General features: G+C 49.1%; 8 protein-coding genes across 8 annotated transcripts; 3 read left to right on the forward strand and 5 right to left on the reverse strand.

Annotated features, from left to right (window-relative positions):
- Nucleotides 1–1,309: 1,309 nt before the first annotated feature.
- ARB_03684 (bZIP transcription factor CpcA) lies at nucleotides 1,310–3,530 on the reverse strand (the record flags this gene model as incomplete). The annotated part of the gene is made up of 3 exons (XM_003010024.1): nucleotides 1,310–3,026; nucleotides 3,118–3,397; nucleotides 3,476–3,530. The coding sequence occupies 3 exons, from the start codon at nucleotides 3,528–3,530 to the stop codon at nucleotides 1,310–1,312; spliced, it is 2,052 nt and encodes a 683-aa protein (XP_003010070.1).
- A 1,094-nt stretch (nucleotides 3,531–4,624) lies between these two features.
- Nucleotides 4,625–5,167, forward strand: ARB_03685 (uncharacterized protein; the record flags this gene model as incomplete). The annotated part of the gene is made up of 1 exon (XM_003010025.1): nucleotides 4,625–5,167. The coding sequence occupies one exon, from the start codon at nucleotides 4,625–4,627 to the stop codon at nucleotides 5,165–5,167; it is 543 nt and encodes a 180-aa protein (XP_003010071.1).
- Nucleotides 5,168–5,512: 345 nt separating this feature from the next.
- On the forward strand, nucleotides 5,513–8,660 carry ARB_03686 (uncharacterized protein; the record flags this gene model as incomplete). Its single annotated transcript, XM_003010026.1, has 11 exons — nucleotides 5,513–6,383; nucleotides 6,436–6,588; nucleotides 6,648–6,788; nucleotides 6,842–7,003; nucleotides 7,062–7,232; nucleotides 7,295–7,549; nucleotides 7,606–7,739; nucleotides 7,805–7,960; nucleotides 8,014–8,182; nucleotides 8,239–8,562; nucleotides 8,611–8,660. 11 exons carry the CDS (start codon nucleotides 5,513–5,515, stop codon nucleotides 8,658–8,660), a joined length of 2,586 nt encoding a protein of 861 aa, XP_003010072.1.
- Nucleotides 8,661–10,265: 1,605 nt separating this feature from the next.
- ARB_03687 (conserved lysine-rich protein, putative) lies at nucleotides 10,266–12,381 on the reverse strand (the record flags this gene model as incomplete). Its single annotated transcript, XM_003010027.1, has 5 exons — nucleotides 10,266–11,047; nucleotides 11,122–11,514; nucleotides 11,549–11,750; nucleotides 11,818–12,016; nucleotides 12,125–12,381. The coding sequence occupies 5 exons, from the start codon at nucleotides 12,379–12,381 to the stop codon at nucleotides 10,266–10,268; spliced, it is 1,833 nt and encodes a 610-aa protein (XP_003010073.1).
- A 63-nt stretch (nucleotides 12,382–12,444) lies between these two features.
- Nucleotides 12,445–12,825, forward strand: ARB_03688 (uncharacterized protein; the record flags this gene model as incomplete). Its single annotated transcript, XM_003010028.1, has 1 exon — nucleotides 12,445–12,825. One exon carries the CDS (start codon nucleotides 12,445–12,447, stop codon nucleotides 12,823–12,825), a length of 381 nt encoding a protein of 126 aa, XP_003010074.1.
- Nucleotides 12,826–14,317: 1,492 nt separating this feature from the next.
- ARB_03689 (uncharacterized protein) lies at nucleotides 14,318–18,190 on the reverse strand (the record flags this gene model as incomplete). The annotated part of the gene is made up of 8 exons (XM_003010029.1): nucleotides 14,318–14,426; nucleotides 14,568–14,685; nucleotides 14,734–15,159; nucleotides 15,238–15,850; nucleotides 15,915–16,148; nucleotides 16,205–16,404; nucleotides 16,460–17,863; nucleotides 17,932–18,190. The coding sequence occupies 8 exons, from the start codon at nucleotides 18,188–18,190 to the stop codon at nucleotides 14,318–14,320; spliced, it is 3,363 nt and encodes a 1,120-aa protein (XP_003010075.1).
- Nucleotides 18,191–21,272: 3,082 nt separating this feature from the next.
- Nucleotides 21,273–22,242, reverse strand: ARB_03690 (uncharacterized protein; the record flags this gene model as incomplete). The annotated part of the gene is made up of 3 exons (XM_003010030.1): nucleotides 21,273–21,360; nucleotides 21,532–22,136; nucleotides 22,216–22,242. 3 exons carry the CDS (start codon nucleotides 22,240–22,242, stop codon nucleotides 21,273–21,275), a joined length of 720 nt encoding a protein of 239 aa, XP_003010076.1.
- A 1,021-nt stretch (nucleotides 22,243–23,263) lies between these two features.
- Nucleotides 23,264–25,113, reverse strand: ARB_03691 (HMG box protein, putative; the record flags this gene model as incomplete). The annotated part of the gene is made up of 3 exons (XM_003010031.1): nucleotides 23,264–24,637; nucleotides 24,724–24,798; nucleotides 24,865–25,113. 3 exons carry the CDS (start codon nucleotides 25,111–25,113, stop codon nucleotides 23,264–23,266), a joined length of 1,698 nt encoding a protein of 565 aa, XP_003010077.1.
- Between the last annotated feature and the right edge of the window lie 1,169 nt (nucleotides 25,114–26,282).

Consider the following 26,282-nt stretch of genomic DNA (forward strand, 5'->3'; position numbering starts at 1 on the left):
GTTGCGAGTGATTCCACCGATTCCTTACTTGCTGAAATACGCCTATGAATGAATCTGCACTATGGTACCAGGCATAATCTAGGTCTGCGCACCGTTTTTCAACTTATTTATACCAGAACCGAATATTCACGTCAAGGAACATGTTCGGTTCAACCACATTCATACTCCTAAGACGACACCTTTATCCATTAGTTAATAGCGTAGATCGTCTACCTAATTTACAAGATACTTGGAGTCCCTCTACAGTTTGGACTTACCCGTTGCTACATATACCAAGCTGCAGAGGGACGTATGGAGTACGTTGTGTCAAGACAAGGAGAGCTGTAGTCCATATTTTTCAATGCAGCAATGCAGACGGCATACATGAGCGTGAAATCGTCTACAGTGCCGAACGCGGTAAGAGAAATACACCAACGAAACGCATATTTGAAGACGTGCGTTCGATTTCACTGTGTATACATTCACCGAGCTAGAGCTGAGCATGACAGGTTCATCTCCAGAGGATTGGGTCAACTGCAATATTGCAGACAGGGCGCAGTATTTACAGACATAGCCTTACACATATAGAGTGCGTCATTTGGAATTGTCAAGAATGAATAGCAACTGAATTAGATTTTTTTTTTTTTTTGTTAAGGATACTATCCTATTCAGAAAAAGCACATTGGTTAAGAATAAATCTAGACCACTACCAGCCCCGAAGGCGAGGGTCGATAAACGCATCGACAGAACAACACGTGTGAAGGACAAGTAGACATCAGCGTAGGAATGGAAAAGAACCATGGATTAGAGGGCTGGTGTCCATCGGAAGAGAAAGAGAAATAGAAAAGCCACGAGTCAATCCTAGCGCAAAACATACCAACACGGGCTGGGCTGAGAAGCAAAAAGAGGAGACATCAGACGGCAGGGAAAGAGTAAGCTGAGAGCAGAATGGAGTACATCAGTGACGGTGAGCAGTGAGAGGGATGTAAAAGCCTGAACATAGAACAAGAGGAACAGATAATGATGAAACTGAAACTTTTCTCCAACGCCGTCTGGGCGGAGGGAGTTGGTTACCCGACGAGTCTCTGATAATGAATGCTTTTTTTTTTTTTTTTTCAGACTGTAGTAGATTCGGAGACTCGCCGGGTAACCGATCATAAGTAGGAGAACAGACAACACTACACAACATGTGTAATTGTTGGGTCGGCCCGTGGGCCTCCGCAAACAACGCCTTTGTTCTTGACGAGACTCTGATGCGGAGGCCCATCGGGTAACAGAGTGTTGAGAATAAAGTCACTGACTTGAACGAGTAAAAGTCACATTCTCAGGATTAGCTTCCGGTGTGCCCAGCAACACCTTTCCAGTGCTCGGCCTCTTGTTTGGCTTGCTCCAGTTCGGCTTCAAGCTCTTCAATACGACGCTCAAGTGACTCCTGGAGTTCCACCTTCCGCTGGCGAGATTTTCTGGCTGCCTCGGTGTTCTTAGCTCGCTTGACTGCGACAGGATCGGAAGGATCAACCTCAATTGGTGGCAAAGGGTGCTTTTCACGAGTTCGCTTAGTGACCCCGGACACCGATGAAGGGCGGCTGGATGACGAGCGAGAACTCAAGCGAGGTGATGGCGTTGGAAAAGAGCGAGATTTAACAGCAGGTGAAGACGAAGCAGTGGTAGAAATCCTTTCTTGCTGGACAGTTCGATGAGCCGGTGGCTGAGTCAGAACAGGCGCCGAAAGCTTTGGGGTTTCATCGAGAGTGGTCAGCGGATCTCCGGGGAAGAGCGACTCCCAGCCATCATGGTCAGCAGAGAGATCGTCCGCAGTGCTGAAGAGTGGCGAGGTGTCGTGGCTGAAGGTGCCGGGGGACTCGAAGGATGGAGTGCTGAGATCGGTCATGCAGGTGGAAGGCGGGCACGAAGAGTCCAAGAGAAGTTCTTGGGGAGAAACAGTCAGGGGAGGAGCGTCTGCAAGGGCAAGTGGCTGGCTGCCGTTCAAGGCCAACGAGTCACTGCCCTGCATTTCGTAGGTATCGGACAAGTCAAAATAGTCTATAGTAGTAGCGAGAGAGGGATTAGTGTTGGTCAAAATCGAAGAAGTAGCGACCGACGTACCCTCCATTGCGGCGTTCTTGATCTGATCTTGCAAATGGACTGGAGTTTTCTTTCCCAAATCCACGAACAAGGGTACAGGAGGACGCAAGCTTTGGCTGGCTAGGCGAGATGAAGAAGTGTTTACACTAGGCGAGTAGAAGACCGGTTGCGGGGCTGAGATACAGGTACGACTGCTGCTGGTAGGCAAAGCAGAGGCTGCAGAACCAGATCTAGGGGTATTCTGGATACTCTGACGCAAAACCAGACGAGAGCTCTTGGGAGCTGACCAGCTGCTGGGTTGTGCTGCAAGCGGCTGAGGAGTCGGGAAGAGCTGAAAGTCTTGCTGCAGGGAGGCAGGGAGACTGTTGTAACTGTATTGCGGTTGCTGTGGACGATTGTTTGTAGCCAAAGGCTGTCTGGACTGTGGTTGGGAAAGCCATGATGGGCGTTGGTTATCCGTGGTGAACGACGTAAAGTCGAACTGGGGAATGGTGGTGGAGGAAGAGAACGCGGGGTTTGCACGAGACAAATCAGAAGATGCGTTCAGAGGTCCGGAAGGAGGCTCTGAAGGGGGTGAAGAAGTTGATGGTGAAGTGGTATAATCGTGGGAATCCAACGTGGTTGTTGTCTCTTGGTGGGAGAGACCGAGCGAGCTGGAGCCTGCGTCTAGAAGGCCATCTTGTAGCCTTGAGAAGAGAAAGTCGAAGTCAGGGAATGCTTGTATGGTTGCGTCTGGCGTTTGTCTGAGGCCTCGATGCCGGGTATCTCGCCGTCTATCTTCTTTTTCTGTGTTTATGTGTATGTCTTTTTTTTTTGTGTGCGTGAAGAGGATGAAGATGAGAGAAAGAAAAAAAAAGACGAAGCAAAAGACGACGACGAAGCGAGTTTTTAAAATAAGAAAAAAAAAAGGGCGCGCGAGTGGCAGTAAAATCCCACCGCCTTCCCGATCGAGCGACCCGACTCTGCGCTAAACCGAGAGCGGCAGAAAGTGGGGCTGCAGCTATGAGTCACTGCACTTCCGCACTCTGATTGGTCAATGGCAACCTTAACCACTCTGTCTTAGTCATCAGAAAGGACGACCGCGCGGGACGAGGAAAAGTCGCAGCGAGACGCGGGAAGATGGAGGAGACAGCAGAGGCGCCAGCGAGGACGACGAGGCCAGCAGCAGCGCGAGGGAGAGGGTGGAAGGCGGCCGTGGGCGGTGGTGGGCGCAGCTGAAACCGATAGTTCGCTTCTGGCGTGGATGCGAACCCTTGCAGAAGAAACGAGATGCGGCTCAACGCCGCCTCAGCCTGCGCACTCCAGCGCTGGAACACGAAGCCAGGCAGCCATCCTTCGCCGCTTTTGCCGGATCACTCGGCCTGTCGCTGCCAATCCCCCCTCTTGTTTAGCTTGCAGCCTCGAGACAGACGCTTGTCTCTCTCCTTTCCGCTGAATATCTTTTGCTCACCCCATTCTCCGTCCATGTTTTACTTGCCTGCGTTTTCTCTCTGGCGTTTCTCTCTTCCACGGTGTGGTCACTGCGCTGCTAGGTACCTACCTATTTCCTTTTTCGGAAGAACGCGGAGATGCGGCCATGTGACGGACGCCAAGCTTCCCAAGGTTATCTCGGGCCGTATGCTGACTAAGAGGAACATCAGGTCCGACGGAATCTTTCATTCCTCAGACGACGCCCCAACGCGTCCTCTGTATGCTTAATCGTAAGCGGATGTTGCAGAAATAAAGGTTATATATTATTAATTAACAGTCCCTTTATGATTCGTTTTACGAGTTAACTATAAATAACATCTCGTTTTGCGAGTGATCTCCAGGCCGTTCCCGCGGTCCTATCGACATTTTGTACTCCGTATCAATCTATTCTTAAGATTAGTATGTTGGAACGGTGAATGGTTGCATGTGCTACTCCGTATAAAGAATGATGGCGTCTTTGACAATTGGGTGTATCCTTATGTCCATGCCAGCAGCAGTTACTTCGAAGTATATAGAATGAAAGAAGCGATATACTGCTTTCTCTTTGATCAGTGTTATGTTGCATGTCGAGACAGACTTGCAGATAATTAAGGCCTCGCACACACGGCAAGCAAATATGGCAGTGAAGGAATGCAAACAGCCAACTTTCTGCCACCTAGATGCTTACCATTTTTAGTGCGGACTCCATCCTTTTGGCCATAATATGGTTGACTTTGTCCTTCCAGTAGTCCTCTTTGTCGAACGAAGCGAAGTTGTGGGGAAGAGCATGCCAAGGCCTTATCACGAGCCCCTTGATGACTAAGCTTTCCCTATTACATAAGGCGGAGCCTGATCCTCCGTCTTTGCGGCCTTTTGTTGATAAGATCAAGATAAGATCGCGCGCTTTCTGGAGCTTCGTTGCGGAGAGAGGCCGCGCTTATCCCAGTCGACCCCTCACAACATCCACAGCAACACTTCTACAACGCATCTATACGCCCTTAATAGATGCTAACACTGCTCAACCATAGTTGCAACGGGGTCTGGCGGCCGTCTGGGAGGTAGTACCCAGTAGAATGATACCCATTCTCCACCTACTGCGAGACACGCGACCATGAACAACCTCACCTCCCTGCGGAGAGCTGTGGTCAGCTTCGGGCAGCATGCTCGTTTCTTCTCCTGCTCGTCCCAGTACTACCAGCAGCAGCAACAGCAAAGTGACAGCAAGATCAAAACGGTCCCGTACTCCTCCCTCACCATCGGCGTGCCTCTCGAGTCATACCCGTCAGAACGCCGTGTCTCTCTCACCCCGGCTAATGCCGCCCTCTTGCTGAAGAAAGGGTTCGGGCAGGTGCTGGTCGAGCGTGGGGCTGGTGCAGCATCCCAGTTCACGGATAAGGCATATATAGATGCCGGGGCTAGCTTGGTGGACCGCCATGACGTTTGGGAAAGCGACATCGTGCTCAAGGTGCGAGCTCCCAGCCTCAATCGTGGCGAGGTAGGCTTGCTTAAGGATGGTGCTACGGCCATATCTTTCATCTATCCGGCACTTAACAGAGACCTGGTTGAAGCCCTGGCCAAGGGAGGCGTCACCGCCTTTGCCATGGATATGGTTCCTAGGATATCCCGTGCCCAGGTCTTTGATGCTCTCAGGTGAACTACCTAGTACTCCACCAGCACAGAGACAAAAAGGAAAACTAACGGCCAGTAGTTCAATGGCAAACATAGCGGGATACAAGGCAATACTAGAAGCCTCTAACCATTTTGGGAGATTCCTACCCGGTCAGGTTACTGCTGCAGGGTGAGTATGCTCTTACGCTTACCCGCATTCATATACAATACTAACATCCAATAGCAAGGTCCGTTTTGCTGTTCACTCCAATTATTGCCATAATTAATGCAGTGTAGATTCCACCCGGAAAGGTACTCGTTATCGGTGCTGGTGTTGCTGGCCTCAGCGCAATCTCGGCAGTAAGCCACGGTCACTCTTATATAAAGCATCATGGTTTATACTAAAAAAATCAAGGCACGTCGTATGGGTGCCATAGTCCGCGGTTTTGATACCCGTCCCGCCGTTCGTGAACAAGTTCAATCCCTCGGAGCCGAATTCATCGAGGTAGACATCCAAGAAGACGGTTCCGGCGCTGGTGGCTACGCAAAGGAAATGTCCAAGGAATTCATCGAAGCTGAAATGAAGCTCTTCCTCCAACAAAGCCGTGAAGTGGACATCATCGTTACCACAGCCTTGATTCCTGGAAAACCAGCTCCAAAACTTATCACTGAAGAAATGATCATGGCCATGAAGCCTGGCTCTGTCGTGGTAGACCTCGCGGCAGAGGCTGGAGGGAACTGTGTCCTGACTAAACCTGGGGAGCTGGTATTAAGTTCCAATGGCGTTACTATCATAGGATACACTGATCTTCCATCCCGTCTACCCACGCAATCGTCTACGCTGTACTCAAACAATATCACTAAGTTCCTGCTTTCAATGGCCCCCGTTGAGAAACAGTTCGGTGTTGACCTCGAAGATGAAGTCGTCCGCGGCTCCATTGTCACCCATGCTGGTTCTATTTTGCCCCCTGCTCCCAGGCCCGCCCCGCCTCCACAGCCAGCAACTCCCAAGAAAGACAACGCAGCTCTTTCCGCCGACGCGGCTAAGATGGAACTTACCCCATTCCAAAAGGTCTCAAGAGAAGTAGCTACTGTTACTGGTGGCATGGGCACAGCTCTCGCCTTAGGAAAATTCACTGGTCCACTGTTCATGAGTAATGTCTTCACAGCGGGTTTGGCTGGCTTAATTGGATATCGAGTTGTATGGGGCGTCACTCCTGCCTTGCATTCTCCCTTGATGAGTGTAACCAACGCTATTTCAGGTAATGTAACTCTCCGTTGTCTAATACCGACTATCTACTTACTCGCATGTAGGAATGGTGGGAATTGGTGGCCTATTCGTCATGGGTGGAGGGTATTTCCCCGAAACCATACCTCAGGCCCTAGGTGCATTGTCTGTGCTCCTTGCCTTCGTCAACGTATCAGGCGGCTTTGTCATAACTAAACGCATGCTGGACATGTTCAAGAGTGAGCTCTAGTTACCCAGAGGTATTGCTTGGCACCGCACACTAATAACTACTATGTAGGGCCTACTGATCCACCGGAATATCCATGGCTCTACGCTATTCCTGGTGTCCTATTCGGAGGCGGGTACCTTGCAGCTGTGAGCACCGGTATGGCGGGTCTAATTCAAGCCGGATACCTCGTCAGCAGTATTCTATGCATAAGTATGTACTTTATTCTGTGGTATTTGTGTGATCTGCAACTTCTAACAATGTAGGTTCTATTTCGGGCCTTGCATCTCAGGCCACTGCTCGTGCAGGAAACTCTCTTGGTATCTTGGGCGTTGCTTCTGGTATTCTCGCCTCTTTGGTTGCTGTAGGCTTCTCTCCTGAAGTTCTTGCCCAATTTGTCGGACTAGCTGGTATCGGAGGTTTGGTTGGTTAGTTCTACCGTTATCGTGTTCCGTTGTTCTATTCACCGATGATAACATAACATAGGTGCCGTGATCGGCCGTCGTATTACTCCCACCGAGCTCCCTCAGATGGTAGCGGCACTGCATTCTGTTGTTGGGCTCGCGGCCGTCCTCACTAGTATTGGAAGTGTCCTCGCTGATATCGACCATGTTTCAACCCTACATCTTGTTACAGCATACTCTGGCGTAGTCATAGGTAAGCCTTCGCAAATCGTATAACTACTAAAACAGGGAATGTTAAACTCACTGAATAAACAGGCGGGATCACCTTCACCGGCTCCATCGTGGCGTTCCTCAAGTTATCAGGGAAAATGGCATCTAAACCACTTGCATTCAAAGGTCGACATATTGTAAACTCCTCTTTACTGGGGACCAACATGGCGCTCATGGGAGGATTTATATCAATGGCTCCGGGCGCTCCCCTAGTAGCTGCAGCAGCTTTATCAGCGAGTACCATCCTCAGTTTCATAAAGGGGTTCACGACAACCGCTGCTATAGGGGGTGCTGACATGCGTATGTTTACCTTGATCCTTTAATCCTGGTGAAGACCTGCTAAATGACTTTTATAGCTGTTGTGATAACGGTTTTAAACGCTTATTCTGGCTTTGCGCTTGTTGCCGAAGGCTTTATGCTTGACAATCCACTTCTTACGACAGTGGGATCGCTTATCGGCATCAGCGGTTCCATTCTATCATATATCATGGTTAGTCCACGGCTAGCGATGTTTCGAACTAGTTCTTGAAATAGCGCCAGGCTAACTGTCTAAAGTGTGTCGCGATGAACCGTTCTCTAACCAATGTCCTATTCGGCGGAATATCATCACCAACCCAGGCACAATCGGATCACCAAATTGAAGGAAAGATTACGAAGACTTCCATTGAAGAAACGGCCGAGACTCTTGCGAGTGCCGAAAGCGTTATTATAGTACGTTACTCTAATCTTGATCTGTTGAATCAACTGTTAACCTATGTCCCTAGGTCGTTGGATACGGCATGGCAGTCGCAAAAGCCCAATATGCCATATCAGAAATCACCCGTATGCTTCGTGCAAAAGGAGTCAAAGTTCGATTCGCTATCCACCCCGTCGCCGGCCGCATGCCTGGGCAATGCAATGTCCTGCTTGCTGAAGCTGCTGTTCCATACGATAGTAGGTTCTCCTGTTTATCGGTGTCTGCATTGCACAAAGCTAACAAAGGAAATTAGTTGTCCTTGAAATGGATGAAATCAACGACGACTTCGGCGATACGGACGTGACTCTCGTCATCGGTGCGAATGACACGGTTAACCCCATTGCCTTGGAGCCCAACTCCTCTATTGCGGGAATGCCTGTTTTGCACGCCTGGAAGAGCAAAGAGGTCATTGTTATGAAGCGTGGAATGTCAAGCGGATACGGTAAGTTATTGAACTCCTACCTAACCAAAAGGGACCTGTTTAATCTAACATATCCGATAGCTGATGTGCCTAACCCCATGTTCTATATGCCTGGTACCAAGATGCTGTTTGGAGACGCAAAGACTTCTTGTGATGGTGAGTCCTACTACCAGACTAACTGCGTTTGCCTGTGTGTAATTATAGATACTAACTCGCACCTAGCTATTCAACATGCTCTTGAAGCACATAAATGAGAAGAAAGAATTTTACAATTCGGGTGATATATAAACTACTTGATATCATTTTTTTTCTTCCAGCCACTCAACCTCAAATAGATCAGTTAGATCACTTGTTCAAAGACCGAGAAGATATTTTTATCTATCCACGCACTTTCTAAGAGCCTTTCTTATCTAGTTGCGGTCAATGATGCATTTACAGCATATTATCAACTATTTCCCCCACATATTTAACTAGGCCTTTTCGCTTTATTTCCTTGGTTTGTTTTACGTTTTTCACCCCCCTGCGAGCCTGCTGTTGAATGGATTTAGCTAGTCGAACGAATTAACTGCTGGTTTGACAATGAGCTGGCTGACTGATTACTTTTGTTACTTATATGCAAATCCCTTATACAGTATACTTTATGTCTACTTATCACAGTGTGCATGGACATGTCTCTTTTGATACATGCCGGCGTAAGTGTAAGTTAGTGTACTTACAACCCGTTTCCGTTTCAACAAACTGATATTCTCCATTGGAGAACATGAAGCGCTTGCCAATCAAGCTCCGATTTGCCTTGTTTGACAGGTGGCATGATGACGATGGATGGATGCATGGTGGGGGAGAAAATACGAGCCTGTGTAATGCAGGCCTCTATTCGCCAGTTTAAATCATGCGGTCTGCTCATCTCCTGCAGGTTAATGGCCTGTGGGTGGAGGTGATGTATCATAATATCATGCATATACACAAGGGGGGGGGGGGGGGTGGTAACTTGCGCTACGATGAGAAAAGTCGGGGAAGTTTGGAGCAAAATATTCATGGAAAGTTATAATTATCAATTTGGATGGTTGAGTAGAGAGTAGCGGCATGCATAGCCATCAAAAGTAGTAAACAAGTCATACTGCAACTAGAGTCCAAGAGACGAAACGCATGAGACAAAATCATAGACCATGGTATGGAAATACGGGGAGAGGAGAGATGACGTTTACAATCTGGATAAGGAGAATTGAACGGAAGCAGAATTATGCAGGACTAAAAGCGAGTAATTAATTAACAGGAAGAAATGAAACGCAAGCAGCACAAAACGGTATGATTTGGGTATCGGGGGTATCGGGATCGGGTATGGGTATCATTCACGTCCACCTCGCCTTTTTTTTTTTTTTTGGATTGTTGATTAGAAATTCTGATAATTCCCACAAGACAGCCATGCATCATCACCGCGTACAGAGGGAGTGACGAAACAGTAGGGAGTGGCAAGTTGGAAATTTGGATGGATCGAGCCAGTAATTAATTAGACAAGAAGAGCAAGACATAGGAAACAGAAGAAAAGGATAGGGGAAACACAGGCACACACGAACACACGAGACATATATTAGAGTGAGGTTTTTAGAGAACTGGATTTGGTTTTTCTTGTTCAAAGTCATGGCCATGCTCGTTAGGAAGTTGGCTGGGCTGCGTGAAGGATTGGTTTGATGGCGGGACAGTGTTGAGTGTTAAATTGGCTAAAGTGCTGTGTTCAGGGGATTTTTTATTTTATTTTTGTTCGGTTGATATCGTTATGCTGTAGACAAACCAGGACAGTGCAAATACCGCTGGTCCCACCACTTTTCGATTTCAACGGAGCTCGTCCTGGCGTCTGCTCTTCATGCGGCAGTGGGCACGGGTTGGGTGGCGGCAACAGGAGCGGGCTCAGAGGTGGGGGCCTCGGTGGCCTTGGGCTCTTCACCGTTGGCAGCCTGCTCGGTGGTGGTAGCAGCTTGAGTCTCGGTGACGGGCTCCTCTGCAATGGGCTCAGTCTCGGGGACTGGGTTGGGAGCAGGCTCCTTCTTGACAGCCTTGCTGGGCTTGCGGAAGAGTCCGGAGAGGGAACTAGATTTCTTAGTCTCGCCCTCGGGAGCTTCACCCTCGACTTCAGGCTTCTTCTCCTTCTTGCCACCGAGGTTGCCGAAGAGCGATGTACGGCGCTTCTCCTTGAGGCCGGGAACAACAGCATCAACTGCAGCAGTGGCAGTCTCGTCAGCCTTGGAGACGGCCTCATCAACCTTCTTCTCGACGGCGTCAGTGGCAGCCTTCTCAGCCTTCTCAATCTTCTCGGTCTTGTCAGACTTCTTCATGAAGGAGAGGAACTTGTTGCCCGAGGTTGGGGTAGTGACCTCCTCGGTCTTCTCGGCCTTTTCAGCGGTATCTTCAGCGGTAGCAGTAACAGTCTCCGGCTTGATTGGCTCGGAGGTTGAGGCATCGACAGGGTCGCCGAGCTGGGGAGCAGTGCTAGAGACAGCCGGGGTCTCAGAAACGGCCTCCTTCTTGGCCTTGTCCTGATCTTCCTTGGGGAACTTCTGGAAGAAGCTGCCGAAAATGGAGGTACGCTTGGACTTGACAGGAGTCTCTGCCTTCTTCTCCTCTGGCTTCGACTCTTCAGCAGGAGCTAATAAAATTGCAAATTATTAGTAAATGAGGGCTTAATGAATGTGATATTTTGTAAACCAGGTTTAAGCTTACCATCAGCGGCTGGCTCAGCAGCAGCGGAAGTAGAGGCCTCAGCGGCCTCGGCAGCGGCAGGCTCGGTGACCTCAGGAGCATCGGTCACAGCAGCTGGAGTAGTTTCAGCATCATCCTTCTTGACTTCCTTGTTTTCCTCAGTCTTGTCTTCCTCCTTCTGCTCGTCTTTCTTCTCTTCTTGCTCTTCCTTCTTTCCGAGGAAGTTTCCAAAGATGCTGGCACGCTTGCGAGACTGAGAGCGGCTCTTCTTGTCGTCCTTCTTCTCTTCCTTTGGCTCGACAACAGCATCAACGGCCTTATTGGCTTCGTCGGTCACCTTCTTGGCGGTGCCGGCAACAGCGGCAACGACGGGGACCTTGGCTGCACCACCGTTAGTCAAAACGATAAAATAAGCTTTAAATTGGGGGGTTACAAAATGGTCACGTACTGAACTTCTCAAGCTCGCTCTTGTAGCCCTCACAACCAACGATCTCCTCCTTGGCGGCCTTTCCTTCGGCAGACTTGGCCTCGATGGCGGCAATCCAGCTGTCACGCTCGTCGGCGTCGGCGGCCTGGAAGGTGTGCTTCTGGCCGTGGAGCTTGAAGATAAACTCGTTGCTGCCCTCCTTGGTGATATCGGTGACATCACTCTACAACTACGCGTTAGTCCAACTCCTCTCTGTTTTGCCCTTGAATTTATCTAGACCTCCAACATACCAAGTTGATGATACCAGCAGGGTTGGCCTTGTCCTCAGTGCGCTTGGCAAAGAAAAGAAGACCCTTGCCGGTCTGGCTGGCCCAAGCAGCGTTGGGGTGAGCAAAGCTAAGCTTTTCATTCTGGAAGTAGGAGGTGAGCTGCTTGCTCTCGACGGGCTCCTCGGTGAACCAGAAGTGTCTCTTGACAAAGCGGAAGCTCCTGTCATCCAGAGTCTTGTTAGTGTTGTTCTCTTCTTTTTTTCTCTCTCCTATATCCCTCCCTCGCTACCAAAAGCATGAATATATGTATCTGCCTTGTACTACTTACTTGACGAGTCCCGGGGCCTTGTATCCAAGCTGGCCGTCGGTGGCTGGGACAACCTCCTTAGCAGCAGGCTCCTCCTTAGCAGGCTCCTCAGCAGCGGGAGCCTCCTCGGTGGCCTTGACGGGCTCTTCGGTGGTGGTTGTTGCAGCGACCACTGGCTCGGCGACTGCTGGAGTCTCGGTAGCGGCGGTGGTAACGGCGGGGGTGGTCTCTGGGACGACGGCGGGCGTCTCCTCGACGGGCTTCTGGACTTCAGACATGGCTATTTGTTGTAGTCGTGAGCTCGTTGGGCGTGTTTTATTTTGTGGTGAACGGTGTTTTTGATGAAGCGGATATTAAAAAGTAGCTACGGGCGTCCTTTTCGAGGGGCGGAAACGGGTATCTCGGGTATCACGAAGAAGCGAAGAAAGGAGGTGATTAAAATAGCTAAGAGAAGGCTCTCTCTGGTAATTATTAGATGGAAAAGGCGAAGCAAGCAAAAAAGAAAAGAAAAAGGTATCACTGGGTATCTCAAGAAGGCAGAAGCTGGAGCAGACGAAGAAGAAGAAGAGGAGGAGGAAGAGGAAGAGGAGGACGAGAGAGAAAAGGCCGGATTAATATTTGCGACAAGGAGGCCGTTTTTATTTTGCTCTTTTCCGCTTTGGGCGATAAATTACAGGGTAGGGAAAAAAAAAAAAAAAAAAAAAAAAGGGAGGAGCCCGTGACTTGTAAGGTAAGCGCGATACAAGGGCGGTAAGTTACGCTGGGCGGGTCAGCCCCTTTTTTGCCCTGGTACCGTCATGACCGTACGCGTAATACCCGTACCGCGAGCTCCAGGCCGCTCACCTGACCCAGTTGCCCATAGCGCAGGCCGCGCTTGCTGCCTGTTTGGGTCTAGCGCCGCGTGTTCCCGCTGTCTGATCAGCGGTACCGTACGGTCAGTTACGTGACGTGACGGGCTGCTGTCCTCTTACATAAGCCCCGGAGATACCGCTATAGACACGCCAGAGAAGCCATCACAGCAGCGAGCAGAGCAGCGGGCAGATCGATGCAGGTACTCTGTGTCCTCCGTCGCTGGCCGTCGAGTCGCCGGCTGTCACTGCTCGAGTTATACAGTGCATGCATGCATGCAGCTCCGTGTGCGCGCGCTCACGTCTCCCCTAAGTTCTGATTCGAGAGAGTCGCTGCAGCCATGATGATAATAATAATAATACAAGTAAATACTAGAAGACCAGCCGGAGGCCCCCCCTGATACCACGTGACTCCCCTATTTCGGGTGGAGAACTCTCTTTTGTCTTGGCATCAAGTCACATGCCCACCGCTCTGTGTTTCGCCCGTTTTTTTGTCGCCCTTTCTGGGATGTCCCGTTGGCGACGCTCCTCGTCGGGGGCCGGTTTGATAGACAGCGAGGGACGCTGGAGATGAGACGACGAGGATGCCAGAGGACGCAGAGCAGGGCCCGATGTTGACTGTCGGTGGCGAGGCCAGCGGTGCCAGCAACGAATCGCCAGATGGAGGTGGTCTTTACCCATCCTTAGCACGCACACGCTATTGATCAGTGGAGTACACGGCAGAGGGCCAGAGATTGGATATACGGGAATTACAGCCAATACAGATAGCTAATACCTTAATTCGAAGACAAGATGGAAATTCGGTACCTGTCATCATAAGGTCGTTACCATAATCATCATAAATTACTGCTATCGCGTAATAGTGGAAACACGCCGCTCGCTCGTTCGAGAGCTATGTATGAAGCGACTTTGTGTGGTCTGCCCAAAGTGCCCCCTTTTTTTTCCTTTTTCCTTTTTCCCTTTTTTTTTGGGGCCTTTCTCTCTGCGACGCTAGGCTAGGGTAGCTGTGGCCTTGTCACCAGGAGCTTCGACAGTACGACTCAGCAGGGCCCCTGCGTCAGGCCACTTGAAACAGCTGCCAACCAGCTTGACCAGCTCCAATTCGAACCATTCGTTACGGTAGGCGAGGAGAGTGGCCTGTAATCATGTCCAGACTTCGTCTGCCCTTGGTGAAGACTGGTAGCCTGGAAACAGGGAAAGGGGCAAAACACACCCCCTGGGCTGGTCAATCTCATGTTCGCCCTTGATAGCAAAGTGAACCGATGGGGCTGCGAGAAGGGGAAGAGAAAAACTTTGGACCGCTGGCAGTCCACTCCGGGCACCTGCAATCAGCGTGTGGCTGTCAAAACATATCTAAAATGAGCTGTTAGCGCCGGTCGATCGTACAAGGGGAGAGAGACCATGGAGCTTCTTTTATCAATTTCTTTTGTTTTTCTTTTTCTTTTTTCTTTCTTTCCTTTTTTTTTTTTTTCGCTCTTTACTTCTTCCCCCTAGCTAGTTATTGGACCCATGTCCAATCGTGCGTACAGGGGAAGATTTAAAGCCGTTTGCCGTGCAATTGATAAGGAACTCTTGATGCAAGCGGGGAGGGCAGGGAAGTAAGAAGAAGAACTTACGAAGTGATGCTCTCCGTCCGCTCAGCTGTCAATTTCAAACACACTTTCAGCAACTCCAACGCAACGGTCGGCTCCTTTACCTGGAGTGTCTCCCACTCCTTCGTCCCTAGCGTCCAGACTACACAATCACGTTCTACCCTCACGGTCGCACTGCGGCTCGTCTCACCAAAGAAGGACAGCTCGCCACATGGTCGGCCAGCCACGATGAGCTCAAAGTAGCTTCGCCCTTGTGGAGTGGCATGTTCCGCCCGTAGCATACCTGATTCCAACAGGTAGAACTGACCCGGGTAGTCATTCTCGCGGTACAACACCGAAGATGCTGCAAACTCGGCCCGTGTAAAATATGGACACACGGGAAGCCAAAACTCTGCGGATTTGATGCTGAGACCCTGGAAGGTTTGGAGCAGCAGCGGGAGCGGCTGCTGCTGCTGTTGTGCTGGTGACAGGCGTTTGTGAAGGATCTTGCCCGATCGAGTGTCTTCGGCTTCCTCCCGCAGGAAATTGGACGCTAGCTGGTGAAGATAATAGCCGCGAGGAGTGTTGGCAGCCATGTCAGCCGCCAGTGTCTGGGCATGGGCCTTGTTTAATGGTTCTATATGAAACATGCCTTATTTAGCAATGATGATCCAACTCGTTATCAACGATGGGCACCACCAAAGGACGGACTTACTCAGGTTTCCTTCACCGGGGGATAGCCCGGCGGGCGGAGTCTCTTTGTGCTCGTGGATCGCCTTCAGGGCCTCATTCTCGCAGTGCTCAAGCGCAGAATTTAGATCTTGGAAAATCTCGACCGCATCGTCCAGCCCAAACAGGCCGACATTTTGCAGGCTTGTTGCAACCTCTCCCGCTATATCAAGCCCGCATACAAGCATGTGCACTCCCTTCTTTTTCAGTATCCTATTCAGCCTTGTAAAGGCTTCGGCTGCTGAAAAGTCTAGCCCGTTGACATATGAGAAATCAAGTATGAGGAATCTGATGGGCCGCTCGCTGAATGCTTCTGCATCCACCAATCCACGTATCCGCTTTTCGACACTGACAATGGTTCCGAAAAAGAGGAAACCAGCGAGCTTGATGACGAATGTCTGCTTGCCCGCTTCACGTAGGAACCTTGCGTGCAGCGGGTGTCGCCGAACGGTAGAAAGGGCCACTTGGCCTGTGTATGTTGCTGTTATCGCGGATTTTTGTGATGTTTGAGCCACAAAATTGACACACGCGAGGATGATACCCACAATAATACCCGCAACAAAGTCCCATGCTCCCATCGTGACAACAATTGTTACAACCTAGTCCACCAATTTGAGATTAGCAGGTGGACCGTGCCAATTAGCGAAATTAGACCACACTCACAGTCAAATACTCAAGCCTGTGCAACTTCCCCCACGTATCAACCAGTGCTTCCTCTAGAAGCTCAATTCCAAGCATATATATCAGGGCACCAACAACCATAATTGGAATATATCCAACTATACCTGGTCCAATGACTAGAATTCCAAATGTACCAACAGCCAACATGATTCCTGCTAGACGGTGATTGCCTCCACTGGCAATAAAAAGGAGACTGTTCGTGTATACAAGGTAGTTCTAGGCTGTTCGTTAGCTCTCGTTCCGGTAAAAAGAATGACGAAGTAAAGCCATACCTGCACACTACCAGCAAAGCCGGAAAATACATTGGAAATTCCATGTGAGACCAGCTCTCGGTCTATATTCAGGTGATCTTCACCCGTTGAAATACCAAGCGCAGGAACGTTGATGGGAACATGAAGAATTCCAAAAAATGTTAATGCAAACATGGCTGGAACAGTTTCTGCAAGTGCAGCCCAATGAACCGCCGAAAAATCTGTATCGACGGTTAATCTCAATCTTAGTCTGTCTCGTGGGCAGACAATACATACCGTATAACGTATAGAAATGGTACCATGGTTGTGAAGATGCAGGAGCATAAAAAACCCACCCTCCTTCCCTCAATGAACTCATAGAAACATTCGTAATAAACTTAACAATGTAAAAACCGGCCCCGATGGCTAAAAAGTAGGCACATAGAAGGAAATTAGAACGTATGAAACGCTTCAGAACCAGCAGACCAATTGCAAGAAGCAACGGAACGGTCCACAGTGGTATGGTATCAAGCTGGAAAAGCTTCTCTAATGTTTTGAGGTTGTATTCTAGATTGCCTGACAAACGAGCGGATATCTCGATACCAGTAACGACAAGGAACCATCCTACGCCGCCAATGCAGCCGATGAGAATGTGGCGGGGGAAAAACCCAATTAGGGAGCCAAGGCGGCATGCTCCCATGCTGAAGAATACAAGCCCTGTGAGTATGGCGCTTAGAGAAAATGCTAAAATTGTTGTTGCATAAACAGCTCTAGGGTCATCGTCTCCCACCCTGGTGAGAATTTGTGTTGCCATTGCGTGGAAAAATGGGACGACCTCAATCATCTCCGCGCCGATACCGCCTTTGAAGACCGAGCCTCCGCAGGAAAAAACCAACTGGGAGATGATAGTACTGACATAAAACATGGCAATGCCGTCAGCACCCATAGCAGCAAATATGGGCTCACCCAGCGGAAAGAGAATCATTCCATAGGAAAGGGCATCTAGGATATTGAGAAGCAGGCCTAAGAAAACAGCTGGCAGTAGGCTGACGGGTAATTTTACTCCATTTTCATATATGGATTTTTTGTCCCACGTCCGTGGGTTGCATATGGTCTTTGCCCATGCAGGAGGTTTTGAGACCATCCATCGACCTAAGCTAGCTAAATCTGGTCTTTGGGGCCCAAAGTCTTCAGGGCCGCCAGGTATAGAACCATACTTGGAGCTGCTCTGAACTTTAATCAACGGTGCTTGCTCGGGATCTATGATCCGAGGCATAGATGCCACCGGGCGGTGACCAAGGGCCGTTTCCTCATCATCCTCATTGGGTTCTTGTATGGTCATGTCTCTTCCAGATTGCACGGGGGCACTGGTAGACTTCTTCAAGGGGTTTGTTGGGGACGATCGTAACATGGCAGTCAAGGCAGATTCACCCACGAACGAAGGGAAGGCGGATCCTCGGGGGGTGGTCGGTTCTGACCTTTCTTCAATGGCCTCTGGTCGGGACCGAGACCGAGTGAGACGATCTGACACTCCATCCCCAGCCCAACCTTCCCTGGCGAGTAAACCGCCAGTAGACGTAGACAGATCACTCGCATAACCGGAGAGTGACTTATGACTAATTGATTCGGCGTCAGATAAGGCTAGAGACTCGATCTCCGCAGTTCGTTCTCGAACTCCTAGTGAGGAGTATTGGGCGGTGTCTAAAGTATAGATAGCCGTTAGCTTTGTGCGTCAAAAGGAGGATTAATCCGCGGTATTAGGTACGCACCCAATGGCCCATGAAATGTTCGATGGTAAAATGATCGTGTCGGTGTCTTCTCGCTGACAGACACACGGCGACGTAATGAAGCTCCGTTTGAAACGTCTGGAGCTTGCAAGAGATCCGAATTGTTACCCGCAGTCGTAGTTGTCGCACTCACTCTTCGATCAATAGCTGGGGCAGCATCTCTCAGGAAGCTTAGGTTGGAAAAGGTCGACGAACGGCGCCTGCCAGTGGCTGGGAGGGTTTTCCCCTTTCCTCCATCCATCCTGTTGCTTTCCACGACCCAAGAAAGCGAAAATGGCACTAAAGATGGAGGGCCAGAAGGGGTCGTATCCCAGGGCTACACCAAAATCCGTAGGCGGTGCATTCTAGTGGAAGTTATATTGAGGGGAAGCATGTACAAATGATGAGGCGATGGTTGTGATCTTGAATGTCTCCCCTCTTAGTGGTCTTGTGATAGCTTCTCCATACCAGACCTAGGCAGGCGGAGCAGGGAATGACGCAAAGAGGCTAACGAGGTACAAGGATGGCCACCAACCTCCGGGCGAATACGAAGTATCTTTTTGGGGCGTTTCCAAAGCGCTTCAGGTGCAAGCTTAATAAACAGTGGCCAGTTCTGGACAGTGAGAGAGGTCGGCAAGAGGGTAAAAACACACTGATTGGTTTTCCCGACTGGCCCTCTTGTCTCAACATACTTGGTTATATCAAGGCCTCCCTGGCGATAAGATAGGCAAATGGATTCGATGACCCTGGCGATTATTGTGGCGACCATGCACGGCAGATGCTGGGCTTTGACACCGCGCTAGTCGCGAACTATAATCAACACATATGGTTAGCCGGCTACAAGATATCTCTCCCCTCTCCCGGTCCCAGCCCCCGCCGGTAGCAGGGGTAGCTTTATGGTAGCATGGACGGTTTTACCTCTTGCCAGTAAATTATCCACGGGCTTCGTCTCATGGCCGATGCTCACGCCTCTTCTCGCCCTGCGAAGTGGCCAAGTCAAGCTGAAGTTGGAGTTGAAGTTCGGTTTTGATGCCAAGACCGACGCTTATCTCAAAGCTTTTCTTGGCAAATCTGATGACTAAGACGCACGAGCCGCATGCTTTGACTGGTTATGTAATCTAAGCTGGTAAACATCAACATCAACATCATTTGCTGCGAAGGTATTTTTACTCACGAGCAAAGGAATCGATGGAGACAGAGGCCATGAAGTAACTTTCACCGTCAACGTAACGTCTAGGCCTTACCACTATATAGCCAAAACAATATTACCAACTGCAACTCGGCAAGAAATAAGGAGCATAGGAAGACGGGTAGCATTCTAAAGTGTTGGTAGGCGTGACAAGTGCCGACCAACACAGGCCGGATGCCCTAGGTACTTACTTCTGTGACATACGGAGTACTCATATTAACACAGGATGTTTCGTTCCACTAACTGATAATAAAATCAACCCTACGCTAGAAATGGGCTCCAGATCCACCAAATATGGACGCAGGGGTCGTCGTCGCAGTCGATGGTCGTAACCCACTTTTCATTCTTATGAAACTCCCAAGTTTACAGGTTTAAAGACGGACGAAAGGTGTAAAGTGGGAACAACAACCCAGGGGGAATGCAACTTTTGTACAGTTAAAGTTTTTGGAAGATCGTTTCTTCAGTATGGTGAAGGGAGAGAGCGAACTACGGGGCCTTATCCTCAGCCTTGAGACACCATTTGACCCAAAAAGCCACTAAGCCACTAAGCCATGCTGATGCAGAGAGCCGATGAGTCAAATACTTTCAATCCTTCAGGAATGGCACCCTAAGGGAATTATCTATGGTGATTTCAAGCCTGTCAGTTTCCTTGTTTGCGTTGATATACGGCTCCGAATATATGACTTGAGCGAGTCGGAGGACCCTGATTAGTGGGATGATATGACAACAACAAACGAAGTATCACCAAAGCAGGCTCAGTACCGGCCCGATTTCACCGATCCGTCTCCAACGATTGAGGATGGTCTCTATGGAGTCGGGGTGACAATCCGTAAATTTGCATTAAAACCTATCCTGTGAAGACTGGTATAGTGAGGACAGGACGTGGCGTCTTAACAGTAGGAAGCCCATGGATGTGAGTGAAGTAGAAGACCTGGAAGTACGGAACATCATCTGCGATTATCTTCGCTACGGCGGTGCCAAGATATAGTTGAGGAGCCCAGTGATGGAAATGTATGCGAACAGCCTCTGTTAGTTGTCAACCGAAGATACCCAGAGTGATATTATACTGGCTACTTCGAAGTTGGATCATTTTGTTTCGAGGTTTATTGATCGATCGTTTACATTTGCCGCTCGGCTATATCGCACACTTAGATACCGAGCGACAAGGGGTAATACACTGGATCGTTGGTTGAGTTGGACTCCATATGCTGATGTATTGAAATCTACCACTCTTACATAACCCTTTAGATTTTTCTCGGTTTCAGGTATTCTTGCACAGAACTCCTATCGACTGCTAGATTCCCGTACTAAAACGAAAGACGATCTCCCAATGCCATTAGGAGGAATTTAGGAGAGATTTTACCCCGATAGTTTACACTTGATGGAGTATTGAACTGGTATTTAGTTGGCTACGTGAAACCGGGTCGGCCAGTGGTTCATCCATCAGTAGTCTGTGACGGTCAAACCATCCCTTCATTCTTACTATCCAGTTTGCTAGTGCGGTTGCTTTACCCGTGCGCGGGAATAAAACTAGCAACTTTTATCGGCATTTATTCAAAGTTGCATTTATACGCGGGTCGGAACCGGTAGCCCACTGTGATCTAGTGGTATGATTTCCCCATAACCATCTGGGAGCTGATTCCAACAATAAACCAGGCTTTAAAGGTATACATCAAGAATTTTCGGTTCATTTGCTGTCGAAAATCCCTGGTTGGCGGAGGGGCTTGAAATACTGGCTAAAGCAGTTAATTTGCAGACTAGGCTGTATCCGCGGGAATATCATCTTGTCTGTCTTCGAGATGGTGTTGTGAGGCTGTTTGTTGGTGGGACGCCACAAACGCAAAAGAAGGCTAAGGAAGGTTGACACAACGTGGCAGAGGGGAGAAGGAAATCCCGAGTTTGGCTTCTTGAATACCACGGTTGCAGCCATCTTTCTGCGGGCAAGTAGCTGGTTGGATGGATGATGGAGGGGCCAAAGGGGGTTATAGGGGATCGAAGACAAGAGAGGGAATAATCAAGGGGATCAGAAAGGGGACTATGGACGATTCGATTGTTCGGCCTGGAACGGGGAATAAGGTTGCCGATTTTCTTTGACTTTGGAAATGTATACGGTACTTCCAAGCGGGTGGCCATTCAGAAGTCAAGTCATTCAACATTAGTTTTCTCGCACATGGCCTAGCTTTGGCGAAGAAAGAGTGATTTTCAATTTAATCGTTGAAGGTAACCTTGGGTGATTAGTTGCTCTACATCCCCCAGCCTCACGAAGAACTGACTATTCTTTGTCAAATTGATCGACCTATGTATCTCCCGAAGCGAAGAGTTCAACGCCATTAGCCTTCGAGTACGGATGCAAAAGTGCTAGACTAGAACCACGTGGGTAAAGGTTGAGCCATATTCAGAATGAGACCACTTACCCGTATTCAGTCTGGATTTCTCCAGCATCCTTCAGAACCCGAACGTCAATGTATAACTCCTTCGGTGGTTCTAGGCTACCAGTTAAATCAACATCAGTCCAGTGGCCCTTGTACGCCATCAACATCTCATTGTATTGTCGAAAGTATTCCTCTTCCACTGGTGTGAGTGAACTGTTATAATGCGCATTCGAGAGGGGCGTTCTATCAGTTCTGGTTGTTACATAGTCTTCGCTATTGTTGTTCCCACTCTCTATCTCCCGCTGTCTTTGCTGGTGTTCTAGCGGGTCTATTCCATTCCAGCACATTTCTTCTATTTTCTCTGCTCGAATTCTATGGTATGCGAGGAGACAACGTTTATTTCGCCTCATTGATAAATGGTCGACTAATAGAGCGCAGGCGGTAGCAGGGTCATCCGCGGGGTTAAAGGATGAAGGGGGATTGCCTCCCTCTTCTCCCTCTGCAGCAGCTCGTGCTTGCTCCAGTTGTTCAAGAATACGGCTCACATCTTTGTCGAGGTCACGAACTTCGCGAGTCACCGCTTGGACAATCTCGCGTTGGTAGGGGGGTAGGTATGCGAGGGACTGAGTGCGTTTGGCATGTTGAATCTGGAGAAATTAGCATATTGCACAAGTAATCTGCCTTAAATATACAATTATACTCCGTACACAGAGCAAACCAACATACCAGCTTCGTCCCCAAATCACCATACATGTTGAAGGATGGGGTAGAACTGCAGGCTGGATTCAATTAGCCGAAATTAAAGAGTGAGCCAAGAAAGATGTAGCTTTAGCGGCCTCTTGTAGATGGATGAATTCGCTCTCTGTATATGGATGCCCTTCATAGTCAGGGGATGCTTCAATGAGCAAACGAGAAAAAAGGAAATGCCTTGTTGAATTGCAAAAAGTCGAGCGCAAAGAGCACGCGTGACCGAGAGCTTAGTTAATTGACTTATCGATAACTAAGCCCTAACTCATGAACGCTCACTGAAACAAACTGCGCCAAGCCACCAGCAAAGATTGAGCCTCAACACCAAAAGCCAACGTCAAGTGTTTCACGATTTTCTTCCTGACGTGAAGTGAAGATATGAAAGCGAATCAAATCCCATTCTCTGTGAAGAGTGCACTTTCTAACTAAACTAATATACTACGGAAAAATATTCGAAAAACACAAAGTCACTATTACCAACCCAGATGATGATGATGATGATGATGATGATGCAAAAGTCTCATGGATGGAAAGGTATCCAAACGCAACGAGAAAGCCTCCGATGGCATAAGCATAAACATGAGATAGTAATAAGGAAGGGAACCGGGGAGCCGTGCTGAGTAGAGGGAAGGGAGTAATGTGAAAAGAAATGTGATACCAAGGGAAGATGCCGATGCTTAAGTAACGGAACAAAAGGGAAACAAGGGGAGTCCATTTTGGTATTTTCCAATCTCGACTCTTAAAAGAAATCATGTTTCATGATGGAGCCAATAAGGGAGAAAAGATTGGATACCATGATGATAACGCCAGCATTCCAATCACTCCTCTGTGCGCCTGCCATCCGCATCCATACCATATATTCGAAAGAGCCGCAGTTGCCGGTGCCACCGTGAAGCATGAAACACAAATAGGGAAATAAAGGGGAGAAATGTTTGCAATAAAACATGGGAAGAAGGGAAATTTGAGTTTGGAGGGAAAGGGGCATTGACGTTTACTTTTGTCCAAAGGTTCAGCTTGCCCACTGTGTTTAGTTTACAGTTGATCCGCCAAACCATTCGTTAAGTTCTTCGCCTGGAATTGTATGGGCATTTTGCCACATAACACGGTCAGCCACTAAACCAGTGGCCATTGACGACGGCGGGAGTGTTGCATGATGATATTGGTCAGTTTCAGGGGTCGACATGTACCCTGGAACATAGTGCTGGTTGCTAGTGGAGTTGAATTGCCAAAAATCATTTTGGTTCCCAAAGCTGCTACCCGTATCTGTTGGAAGTGGTGTGTTTGTTGGCTCAAGGTTCAGTAACTGGGGATCAACCTGGACTTCGCCCATAGAGACGGACATTCTGTTGTGGTTTAGTGGTTGTGGCTGAAGAAGGTCTGGATGGGTGCCACCTGAAATATTAACCATTGAAGCAGTAGCATCATAGGCCACTCCGCCGGGCATACCGATTCTTCTGTATGTCACGTCTTCGATGTTGGACCCAAGAAGGCTCTGGTGGATCGACGGCTGGTAGTAATGGGTCTGCTCCGGTTGTGATATAATACCAGGATGAGGTCTTCCGGGGTTGATCATCTCCCAAGACGAGCGGTTAACATCCCCAGTTCCGTAAATCTCGATCTGTGAATGCGGGATAGGAGTGCAGTTGCGGCTGTCATAAGTACTGTCGTTGTCGCATGGAGTGGAGTTTCTGCTATTACTAGCATCACCATTGGGGCCCAAAGTTCGTCGCCTCCTTGATGGATGGGGGTATGATGTGATATCACATGGCTGGTCTTCAAAGTCACTAAGTTCGTCCTCGTGGGGACGCTTCTTTTTGGATGCGGAGCCCGGATTCTTACTCCCATTCTGGTTCTTCGACGTGCCCTGGTTTTTGTTTGGAGCGAATTTGTAGTCTGGGTGTGCCTTGTGGTGATTGTCTCGCTCTATGGTTGCATAATTTTCATACAAGTCTCGAATCTCTCGAGGCTCAAGTGGCCAGCTCTGTCCAGAGGCCCGTGAAACAACTTGATGGTTGTTTTGCGCACACCATTCCTTTGTCCGCTCCGCATAGGCTGATCGGTATAGCATGAAGGAGTTCATGGGGCGGGCAATCTTGCCGTTCTTCGACTTTACTTCCTCCAAACGAGTCTCCTTTGGACGGTTAACCCAGACAGCCATATCACGGATGGGGATATGTAGCATGTTTTTTGTCAGCTCACTAAGCGGAGCGTCAATGGTTGGTCCATCTCCCTTGTCAGCCTTCGCTGGCTTTGGTCGCCGTCTGAGCTTTGCTGGTCTTATTATGCGGACTCTATCGTCAGTATTGGACTTGGCGATAGTCAGCTCCTCTTTGAGATCTTCTACTGTCTCGCCAGCACTAAGAGTGGCCGGTACTGGCATTTCTCCTGCGCGGTGGTATGTCTGTGATAAGTGAGAGGATTAGCGGCTATTCTTTCTTTTCCAACTGGTATTAATTCTGCTGCATATCTCACGGTCGGGCTGCTTACCAGAGCTGGGAGCGAAGTGTCATGTTCACCACTAGTCATACTGTGATACATAGAGTTGGATTCATACCCATTCTGCTATTTCCAAACGTTTCTCTGTTAGAAATAATGCTTTATGCCAGGACGGGGAAAATATATACTAACCATTGGGCCACTCATAGCTGGAGTACTAGCTTCCAAATAGCTATAAGAGTACGGCTGCCCTGCAGGGATATGCCCAAGCTGCTGTTGCGGGTGGAGTTGTTGTGGTTGGCTGTGAGAGTATGTCTGAGGGTATGGTTGTTGTAGTTTCTGTGGGTGTTGCTGGAAGCCAGTCTGTGATATCGCCTGCGGACTAAGCTTAACGTCACCGTCATTCGATGGTGGAGGAGAAGGAGGCTGCTGGTTAAACATGATTAACAATAGCAGAAGGACAAGCCTTTCTTTTCTCCTTTACTGGCTTTTTAAAAGAAGGTCTGTGTCCCTGTTAAGAGCGCAGGAAGGCAGATAAAAAAAAAAAAGGAGGGGGGTATTATCAGGAAGAAGGGTTTGTTTGCAGGTTATGAATGAAAGATTTGATTGCAGCCCTGAAGAGAAGAGGGGCTGACAAGAGGCGAAGGAAATCTCCGCGACAGTGACAATAGGCTGCTCTCAGATTGTTTTACCTCAGTTTTGGGTGCCGTCACTGGATGTCTGGAGCGTGCCTTGCTATCCAGATTGGTGTTTCATTTGGGCAGAACAGAGACCGCTTGATAAGGAGGACTGGAGCTATGGCCAGCGAATCGAGATCTTTCAGGGGCTGCGGCAAAGGGGACAAGAAAAGAACACTTCCTCCACAATGAAGAGGGGATGAGAGCTGCACCTTGGCCCCAGCGTCGCTGTTTGAGAAGCAGGATATATCAAAAGCCGGGAGCGGTAGACCTCCTCGCGGTTAGTGACTGTGCGGGAGCTGAGAATGAGGAAAACGGCGAGGTGAGGCGCGCGCAGGGGATTCTCCTGCAGTCGGTGAAAGAAATAGCAGGAAAACGGCCGAATCCGGGACCGTAGCAGCAGATGCTAGTGGGATCTTCCGGCAGACGAGCTCTTCCAGGTGAATATTGAACGGGAGTTTCCTCTTCTCTGGCGTTCTTTTTGTCTTCTGGGCTTTGCTTCCCCTCCAGTTGGGCAGGCTGATTGATATACTTCCACGCCAACCAGGACAGCTGATGATGGTAGTAGTGAAGGGCCGAAGTGAGAAGGGAGTGAGAAGGACGGAGTGAAGGCCTAAGAGCAACTAAGGGGATGGGGGAAATAGACAGAAACCTCCCTGAACTGCAAACAATATAGCAAAAAGATGCCGGTGGATACCCAGATTGTTTCTCTTCTGCTTGGTAGAATATTGCAACCACCCGTTTGGCAATTCAGAGAAGCAGGAAACAGAAATTTGACCAGATTCGCAAAGACCCTATCTCAGAGTCTTACTTAAGAGTGAGTTGAGAAAAAAAAAAAAAAAAAAAAAAAAAAGAACCAACTGCGAATCAGAGACATGCAGGTTGGCCAGCTTGACCTGACCGTTTCTTTTCCTAAGATCTAAAACATGGCAT

Source organism: Trichophyton benhamiae (genome assembly GCF_000151125.1).
Source record: "Trichophyton benhamiae CBS 112371 chromosome Unknown contig00360.0, whole genome shotgun sequence".
NCBI classification, from domain to species: domain Eukaryota; kingdom Fungi; phylum Ascomycota; class Eurotiomycetes; order Onygenales; family Arthrodermataceae; genus Trichophyton; species Trichophyton benhamiae.